The following is a 10,292-nucleotide window of genomic DNA, read 5'->3' on the forward strand; positions in this document are numbered from 1 at the left end:
AAATCCTGCCAATTATGCTACTAGTAACCCAGTAAACTTCACCACTAGCTGTTAGTTGTGCGATGTCAGTTCCACTATCAGTGAGTTTCACTAGACAGCTCTAATTTTCTGTATGTCTCTCTTTGGGGTATCACCATTATTTTTCTCAGATGGACTAGATAATATGGTGCTCAAAGTGAATGGACAGAACATGACTTCCTTTTCAGCTGGATCCGATCTAACTGTGGTCTGTTCTGCATGCTCCAATATTCCATCTCAAAGAAGAGCTTAGGAACAGGAGCTGTTACATGTCAGCAAAGACCAAAGTGGTCCATATTCCTGCATGACATTCAACAATCACACCAATATAAGAAACAACATCACCGCACATGTCCTCATAGCAAGCGAGTGTGTTATTATTCCAACAGCAACTTCAGTACTTCTTGGTTTGTGCCAAACTTCATCCTATCTTTGCTTTTGTCTCTACACAGATTGTGTTCACTACCCAGCATTGTGGAGCCTGAATAGCATTTGCCATAGAATGCCAGAATTGGCAGGTCCAGCAATAGTGTCCTGTGCTTGTCATAGATGAGAGCAGTGTTACCCTGACCACATGACAGACACGAAAGGGTCTGGAGATGCTGTGGAGAATGTTATGCTGCCTGTAGCATTGGACAGTATGACTTGGTCATTTGGTGTTCGTTTAGTGATAGTCTAGGTTGGCATATCCATGGAGCGACACACAGACCACTACAGGCTAGGCAACAGCAACCCTGACTGCCCTTTACGTATCAGGATGAAATCTCAGCAAAATGGACTGGCTGTACAAATTGATTTTTGGAGGTGTCTTTGAATTCATCCCTTTATAGGTTAATAATTTTCATTTCAATCAAACAATGTGGCATCCATCAGTTACAGTACCCATCCATATCTGTATAGATGTTTTCAATTCACCTCTCATTAGTACAGGGGGATTTGTGCTCCCCAGGAGCTCCAAGACTGCAGTCACAGTTCATTCGCATGCCATCTACCATTATCTACTAGAAATATTGCCAAACTAAATGAGGATGTGATCTCAACTGGTGACTGTAACCTTGTTTCTTAAGGGTTTAATTTTTTTTGCCAAGTACATTTGGGTATGAATCAGTTAACAGCAGAAACTCCGATAGCAAGATTATTAACATTAGCAATAATTTTGATACCCACTATGTAACATTTACTTCTCAATCATCCTTTACATTGGAGACTATGACTTTTATGAAAAACTTGGAAAATGTGAAAACGCGGAAACTTAAAGGACTCATGCTTCTCTTAAACATTATGTATCCTTTCATTTTTAGGTCCTAAATCTCCAAATGTTAGAAAAGCATAAAAAAAGTCAATCAATTATTTTAAAAAATGTTTATTTAGGAGATAACTACTAAATATAAAAATATATATTTGTATGTATATTTTACTGTGGTCACATATTTTTGTTTTTTTGTTTTTTATACTATGTTCACTTCTATGAAAAACAACAGTAAATTCTGCATGTTTATCATCAGCAAGAAAACCATGTTATGTGAACAAGAAATAGTTCACAACTCCCATCACATGACTCAAATGCAAAAGTAAGATCACATGAAGTGCATGTATTTCCCCACCTTCATTCAAATATCACAGCACAAAAGTGTTTGCATTGCCTTTACATGTACTGTGGTCTTTGTTTGCAGTTTCCATGGTTTATTACCATACTCTGGGGTTATTGTTTGTTAAAATCCATTTAATGTTGATAGTCTCAAACACCAAATGTTATTCAAATGGTCCATTGTCTATTAATTCTTTAAGTTTTGATATTCTGGGTGCAAGTCATTGAGGATGGATCATTTCACCTAAATCTACATACCCTAAACACCAAAATATGCTTTTCCTTGCTCCAGTTTTTCTGTGTTTTCAATCTTTATTGTAGGAAAAAGTGTCATGATTCATCTTTCTTATAAGAATACTAGAGACCATGATTTCAAAGATTTGGTTTTGGTTTGAATTCTTGGTACAGAGTCATGGTAAAATTATAAAAGATCTCCACGTGATTCTGTTGTTGGAAAAAGTTGCAGAACAACAGCATACAGTAAAAGGACACTCACAGGTGTGCACCTGTAAAACATCAATATACCAGGGCAAAACAAGGTGTGGCCATGACTGTGAGGTGGCATGATGATGTTGATCTAGGGGAAGGCATTTGCATCATGAACACAGGGAACTGCAGTGTTATACAGCATATATTGACTGATGTGAAGGCAGGAAGCAGAGAATATCCCCAGATTTTATTCATCACAGCCAGATTCAAAGTTAGTGAGAGGATACTAAGGAGCTTAATGGAGTCTCCAGTGGTGTTCATCCTGTTCTTGGCCACACTGACTTTTACAGGTAAAAATGAATGAATATAAAGTAAAGTTCATATTATTAAAATGACTTCAGCGATAGAGAATTTGACAATTTATGGATCCTAGTATTAGAAATGTTGCAACATGTTTTAAATATGCTACTTCAACATTTATCAGTATTTTAATTACTTTTTAGTACTTCTGTCCTAGTGTGTGGATGACAACTAATTGGTGACTGATTATTTTACTTGCTCTCTGTTTCTAGATCTGGCACACAGCCAGACTATATATGCGTCTAAGAACCCCGTCGCAGTGGGAAGCAGTGTTACACTCAGCAGCAATGTCACATCAGGCGGATGGCTATTCAACGGCCGCCTGATTGTCATAACACTAAACAAAACATATGACATATCCAGCACCTGGAAAGACAGAGTAACATTTAACACAAATACTTCATCACTGACAATAAACCCAGTAACATTGAAAGACTCTGGAAGCTACGTACTGGAGAACCTAGTGGATGGATCTTTTTCTCAATTAACACTTTTAGTTGAAGGTAAGATCTTTCTCATTTCTCTTGTTTAATCACTGGCACAGAATTCAAGGAGATTTTATTTCCTACATTATACTCCTAACAGGATTTCTGTATAATTTTCATTATTATTATTATTATTATTATTATTATTAATAATAATAATAATAATAATAATTAATTATGTTGTAATCTATGAAAAGAAGCATCGTTAGTGTCACTTAGTTGCATTATGTTCAAGAGAGAAACAACTCACATGACTTCACAACTGACTGTCCGTAACTGGTAAATTTACTCCTAAATAATTTAGTTGGATAAAGATCACTGTGGGGTAGAGGGGAAATGTGTGTATTTATTTTTTTTTCCTTTTAAGATCACTCACAAGAAAATGTGTTTCATGTCTTATTGTAGTATATTTGAGATATTCTGGTCTTGAGTAAAGATCCATCCTCACAGTTCATTTCAAAGCCAATGACATGGTGAAAAGCAAACAAACAAACATTTGTTTACACTACTTCTGCTTTACATTTGGGTTACTATTATCCTCAGTACCACAAGCCCAACAGGAACTTCAGAGAAATGCTTTAGTGCCACCAATTATACGATATAAGCAGAGAGCAGTTACTCTGTGCTAGAAGTCTGTTAAACTCGCCTTGTTTAACTTGTTGCAAACCAGGGATTAGTCACTTGGTTGGACTTTGCCTACATTCAGCATTGAGTATTACCCTGGGTCTTTGTAGACAGCTTGGTGTTAGCATGATAGATTCTGAGAAGTTTGGAAATGCAGGCGACTTGATGACCTTTTCCCTGCTGTGGATACTCATTTGTAGTCTGAAGGAATACAGGGACACAATCACATTGTAGATATATTTATCTGAAAAAAGGAACAACATTACACTATAAATAAATTAAAATAACACTGATATTGCTAAAGCAATAACAAAAAATATTGATCTTGATTTTCTACAATTGCAGCTCACATTAAAAATTACATTGCCTGCACTATATATTTATGAAGAGTAAAAAGTAAACCCTCATTCAGTTCCAAGGTTTTACATATCACGACCAAATAACAACAACAACAACAATAATAATAATAATAATAATAATAATAATAAAATATTATTAAGCAAATACAACCTCCAAACATATATCACACTAAGTCATTGTTTAACAAAAATTAGCCTTTTTTGAAAATTTGTTGAAAATTTGTATTAAATTCAAATTCTTCTTGTGTTCTTGAAGTCTTAATATTTTATGGGCAAGTACTCCATTCAAGATGTCACGCTCCTTTGTGATGAACTGTTTGTGTTGTGTGTCTACAGAGCCCATACAGTCAGTGATGATCAAAAACAAGACAATTCCAATCAACACTAAAAACTTTACTCTCACCTGTGAGGTTGTTGGGTCCTATGACACGATCTACTGGATGAAAGACAACATGAAGCTCAACACGAACACCTCCTCTAATGGCCCATCCATGTCCTACCAGATTGAAAACAACACACTGCTCTTCACCCCAGTGACACTGAACAGTGAAGGGGCATATCAGTGTGTTGCTACCAATAAGGCTGGTTATCGCGTGAGCCTCCAGTACAATCTGTTGGTGAACTGTGAGTGTTTGTTGAGAACTTGTTCTGAGAATCTGTCATTTTGTTTTCTTGTACTTAATAGTTTCTCTCATTCATCATTTGGTAAATTACAATTTACATTTAGCACCTTGAACATTTGCTCATTGCAGTAATTGTTATGGATATTTTACATTTTGTTATTTGTTTTGTTTTTTCTCACATAGTGCATGAATAAAGGTGAATTTGTAATTATGAGGATTTTGCGAGACTAAATCTCTTTGTCTTTTTCCAGATGGGCCACTAAATGTGACTATTTCCTCTGCAAGTGTGTCCATGGCAATGACCCTGATATGCACAGCTGATTCTCGGCCAGTATGTGACTTCTACTGGTTCTTCAACAATCTGTCAACACCTCTACAGAAGGGACCTATGATTGTATTCCCTAAAACCACACCAAATATGGGGACGTACATATGCCAGGCACAGAACCCCTTGACTAATGAAACAATGTACAAAAATTTTACTGTCACAGGTGAATAAACCACACATCTCTTCTCTACTCATTTTTCTGTAACAGGTTCTTTAATGTTGCTGAACAAGACTTGTTTTACTAAAGCCTATGACCTCCAAAGGAAATGCATAAAACATTTTAAGACTTTAATGCCAAAAGGCTTCTTTTTTTGTGCAGAAAATGTAAAAAGCTAACACGATCACACCTATATAAATGTTCATTAAGTTAAATCACACCCAGTGCTATAAGTCTGCAAATGTGCTATAAGTGTTTTTCTTTCTTTTCCACTCCTAACCTCAAACATGTCTCTTTGCTTGTCATATTTTCCACCCCCAGCTCACGCCCCTGCCATCCACTTCCCATACCAAGGCAGCCTGATGATGATGGTTCTGTTTGCCTTTTCTGCACCTGTGTTGTTCAACTGAGTTCTCCACACTGTTAAGTCTTCTGAGAATGAAAGTCTTCTTTTTCTCTTACATAGCGTAGTCCATAAGCCTAATGTTAGACATACACATTATTTAATTAGTGCAATGCCTGCTTTTTATGTTCAATATTATATCTGTAAACAGTAAAAAGTAATTTTGCTAGTTTTAATGCTGTCATTGTAATCACTGCTCTGGAGCTTGTTCAGAGAATACACTTGGAGAGTTTCATAAAGGGAAAGCATGTGAATGTGCTCTTTCTCGCAAATTTAAGATCACTCTGCCCATAAAACCATATTAATAATATATTTAATATTATATAATATGTACTTCGATTATTTTATTAAACTTTGATTCACCTTATTTATTATAAATGAATTAAAAAAAGACAACATAATGTATTTTGTTGAAATTTTATTAAGTGGAATATTTGAAAATAATGATGATCCCATTCAGAAAGCTATAGTGAAATCAGATTTAATCAGATATAACATGTATGCATATAATTGGCAATGAGTCTTACAAAAGCATGAGCATGGTTCAGAATTAAAGCTGAATGTTTAAATTTTTCTACACATTTCAGTTGTTTGATTTAAAATTGACTGTGGCGATGCAGAGAAGCAAAACTACAAAAACTGTGTCTTGGATGCAAAAGTCAGACATTTATTTATTTATTTATTGTTTTGCATATATCTGTTTTGATATGTTTTTAATGATACACCCCATGGAGCCTAACCTTTTCAGTCGTTATTCAGTAAACTTTTATAGTACAACCTGAATTCTTTTTAAAAAAGGTTATACTTTGTGTAAAACGAGAATATTTCTGTATGTGTTGTTAACTATGAGTTTTACACTATTCATCTTACACTACCTGTTTACATGGGCGTAGCACATTTTAGCACGACCACACTAACCAAAAAATGTTCCCATTAAAATCCAGATACCTTAAATATCAAGAACAGCTTAAAATTGATCAGCTGTGCGGAGTCCACACCGTCTGCCAGAAATACCTGGTTAATTACAGGGGCAGAAATACTCAGTGATGAAAAAGCTGATTAAACTTTACATACTGTTCATTCCTTAACTGTATGGTCAAGTTAATTTTTGATCTATGCCCACAATACCCTCATAAGTGTCTATACAGAATTAGGAACTACAGATCTATGCAGAATACATACATTTATTTTTTGTTTATTTTCAGATTATATACTTATATTGTCAGTGCCTGTGCTGAAAGCTGAGTCACCCTCTGACCTCTGTATGACCTCTGTAGGATCCTGGGCACACATGGGTTTACAGTTTGACAGTTTCAAGACTCCCTGAAACCACAACTTTCTTTGACTTGACTCACACTGGTGAATCTCGTAGCCATCTGAACAGATAACGGTCCAATTTGACTCTAATGGTTTAAAATTTAGAATCAGCTGTACAACAGTATAACATATAGAGTCACCAAATTACAGGCTAAAAAATGTCATTTAGGGTATTCTTACTTTACCTTTAAAACGCATCTAATATGACGCGAACAGTATGTAAAGGTTAAAGGGGTTGATTTATCTGACTGTGGTAACTAGACCTGTCAGGCATGATTAGGAAAATGCCACTATCAGTGGTGCATGGATGAGGTACCTACATATGTTTGTGGGTTTTACTGTTATATCACTCATATGTTTTCCATAGCGATGATACTAACAAAACAATGAAGGTTTATTTTAAGCTCACAAGACATGTGCTTTTAAGTACATAACTTTGCTTAAAGATATAAATATGTTTGCCAAAGACACATAGTACCTCCACAGTTTTACTAAAACACTTATATGTGCTGGGGCAAAATTATGTCTCTCTGAAAGCCACTGAAGTCTGACAAATTACAAAATCAAACAAATGAGATAATTATTACATTATTATGAAATGATGGGGCAATTTCTTTTTCAAAAATATGATGATGAAAATATATATTTTTTTTTCATTTGTATCTTCCTGGAATCATCAGGATGTTTCATCAGTGAAATAGTAATCGCATGTTGTGTCATCGTTGCTGCAGCTGTTGGTGTAGTTCTAGTCATGACTCCAGCTTGTGATTTGTTGTTATTTCTCAGGGTAGCTAAATCTTTTGTTGCATTTTGTTGTTTTTATGTGACTGTAATAAAATAATTATGTCTATAACAGTAATTGACATAAGAATGTGAGTAAAGCTGTGTTAAAATACAGTTGGAAATCCTATTTTTAAAACTTTTATAACAGTAAAACTTAAACTCACAAAAACATTTTAGGCATATAGAATGATTGTGGTTGTATTATTTATTTTGTAAAAACGTTGAGGCTCCATAGGTGTTATTATGTGACAAAAGGTCAGAGAATGCTTGTGTTGTAATGTATAGTAATGACCTTTTAACTCTCTCAGCAGAAGACATCTGAACCAGTCCACACACACAGAAACTACCACTGCAACAGGTAAGATTCAAATAAATAAAATGTAATCATATAAATACCAGTACGGTTTTTGGATAAGTTTATGGTGGAGCTGCTTTAATTTAAATGCAAAGGAAAACACAAAATCAGATAGTGTGTGATGCAGGTAGCTTCCCATTTGTTCTGTGATGTTTCCACATAATTCCTCTCCAATGTTCACTGTGAGTATGTCTGACAGCCAAGATTTACTTTTCTGGCCTGTTTGTTGTGTTTGGCTGCTGAGAGAGAACGTGTAGCAAGTTGACGGCTTTGCTTTTTTGTGTGTTTCTGTGCGTGTTAGTATTGTTTCCCTAAATTATTTGTTTATTTTTAAAGCAGCTGAAGGTCAGGATAATCCAGCTTCCTCCAGTCAGGTAAAAGTTTTTACTTCTTTGATGTTCACCTATGTTTGCAAAATGTTTGGAGAAATCATGGTCTTTATAGTTTTGTGTGAGTGGCTACAGGGTATTTGACCAGGACTGCATGGGCCGATTAACGATTATGCTAACTCCATATCAGTTCGATATTTTATCCAATACAATGAAAGTAAATGGAAGATATCCCCATAAGTTGGTTCTGTTCGTCTGGACGTTGCGTTTTCAGTGGGAGAAACATTTCGTCACCCACTGAAAACGCTACGTCCAGATGAACAGAATCAACTTTTGGGGATTTACTTACCTGCATGATTGAGGATGCATCAAGACATAAATGGAAGTTACATCTTATAAAATCTAAAACAAAGACAATAAAATCCTGTGTACTTTACATCTGTAATGTTTCTGTCTTCTCTTTTTCATTTGTAGGAGCTGAACTTTACAAATGTGAGGTTTATCCCAAACAAAAATACACATAGTGACTCTGCACATTATGCATCCTCCCCTCCTTCCTATGATGAAGTCATGCAGGAAGTGAATAGATTCAAATAGTACTGGACACCAAAAGCAGTGAAACCTGAACTTCTCTTGTAGTTCCTTCATTGTGAGCTTGTCTGGACATGGCTTTCCGACTTTCCTTTAACATGTAATTAACAACCAACCAGCTCTGAAGTTTACTGTCACTGGAAAACTGTTTCTATTTATTACTTTGATATTTCTTTAAAAAACTGTATATCGTGTTTTACAGTCCATGTAAAATGCAGTTACCTAAGCAGTAATATTCTTTATATTTGATTCAAATGTTAATCTAGCTAATGTTTCTCACAGGTTTGACATAATGTAATATCATGTGATTTCATATGAGATTCTAGTGTTTATTTGTTGAAAGTAACACTCCTGGATACTACTTAATGATCAGTTTGATGAATGATTAATGTGCCATTACCTTAGTGAACTGTAAAGGCGCTGCACTGTTTGAAAGTTTTGAATTAAATGAAATGTTACAACAAAGAAAATGTTAATGGCGAGTTTTTAAACTTTCAAAAATTCTCAGTTATTGGGTTGTCAAGTTTAGAGCGAACATGCATTGCTCACTAGAGAATACCCTGCACTGCATTTCAAGGTGTTACATCTCCATTTACTATAAATCTCTATCTGTATTCAGATTTTTTGCTGCTTAAAACTGCTTAAAAATACCATTTGCCATTTTGGGGTGGGGGGAATATTATGAGTTTGTTTTAAAAAAATATAGGCACACGAAAACCTTTGATTTTTTTTTCAGGGCAGAAATAATTTCCACACACAAAGTAATTAGTAAAGTTATAGTTTTATTATCCCTTCAAAATGCTTATTGAAATTAATTATAAATATATTTTTAGGCCATTAGTATCTAAAGGTATATCTGGATTAACTTTTCTACAGTAAAGAACAGACATTGCACTTACAAAATAACAACACGCTCCCTCTGTCAGCATATTTCAGTAGTGTAACTAGAAGGTATCAGTATGCAGACTGTGTCTGTGTAATACAACCGAATACAAGTTGTCAAGCCTGGAATTCTGTAACAATATCAATTCATAAAATTGTAACACAATTTGTGTCAATAAAGGTATTAATTACATCTAATCCATTTATTGAATACTGTATATACATTAGTATCAAAGAATGGTCTTTGAATATCCTGATTAAGAGGGTTGTTCATTAAAATTATTTATAATTCACTAATGACTTATAAAATGTATTTTTCTGAATGTTGAACAAATTGAAGTGTTGACAACCAACAACCCAGAAAACCTTGGAGGCTCTGAAGGGAAGTGGATAAACTTTTGCCCTCTGTGTAAAGTAATAACTTTAGTTTATAGCACATGAAGCTCTGGGAAATGACTTTCCTATCTCATGCACTTGAGTGCTCATCTACATGCTGAGATGAATGTGTCATAAGTGTGTCACCAGTTTACAGTGTTCCTCTAAGGAGAGCAAAGAATGCAACCTCAGATACTGTGTTTGTAATAATATGCATCATTTTTCTAATAAACTTTTTTGTTTTGATGCCTTTGACTTTTTTGTTTCTTCTGCCTTAGTGACATTT

At 34.9% G+C, this 10,292-nt stretch overlaps 1 protein-coding gene across 1 annotated transcript; it reads left to right on the forward strand.

Moving 5' to 3' along the window:
* Positions 1-2,157: 2,157 nt before the first annotated feature.
* Positions 2,158-7,588, forward strand: LOC102082478 (HEPACAM family member 2). The gene is made up of 5 exons (XM_025911591.1): positions 2,158-2,385; positions 2,608-2,898; positions 4,200-4,487; positions 4,738-4,977; positions 5,293-7,588. Exons 1-5 carry the CDS (start codon positions 2,205-2,207, stop codon positions 5,379-5,381), a joined length of 1,089 nt encoding a protein of 362 aa, XP_025767376.1. The 5' UTR covers positions 2,158-2,204; the 3' UTR covers positions 5,382-7,588.
* The last annotated feature ends 2,704 nt before the right edge of the window (positions 7,589-10,292 follow it).

Source organism: Oreochromis niloticus, linkage group LG11, assembly GCF_001858045.2.
Source record: "Oreochromis niloticus isolate F11D_XX linkage group LG11, O_niloticus_UMD_NMBU, whole genome shotgun sequence".
NCBI classification, from domain to species: domain Eukaryota; kingdom Metazoa; phylum Chordata; class Actinopteri; order Cichliformes; family Cichlidae; genus Oreochromis; species Oreochromis niloticus.

Bases quoted from the DNA above. Each gene is read 5' to 3' on its own strand.
- LOC102082478 (XM_025911591.1), top strand. From the start codon at position 2,205: ATGAACACAGGGAACTGCAGTGTTATACAGCATATATTGACTGATGTG. The intron at 2,386-2,607 runs GTAAAAATGAAT...CTCTGTTTCTAG, and splicing joins GGCCACACTGACTTTTACAG to ATCTGGCACACAGCCAGACT. The intron at 2,899-4,199 runs GTAAGATCTTTC...GTGTGTCTACAG, and splicing joins ATTAACACTTTTAGTTGAAG to AGCCCATACAGTCAGTGATG.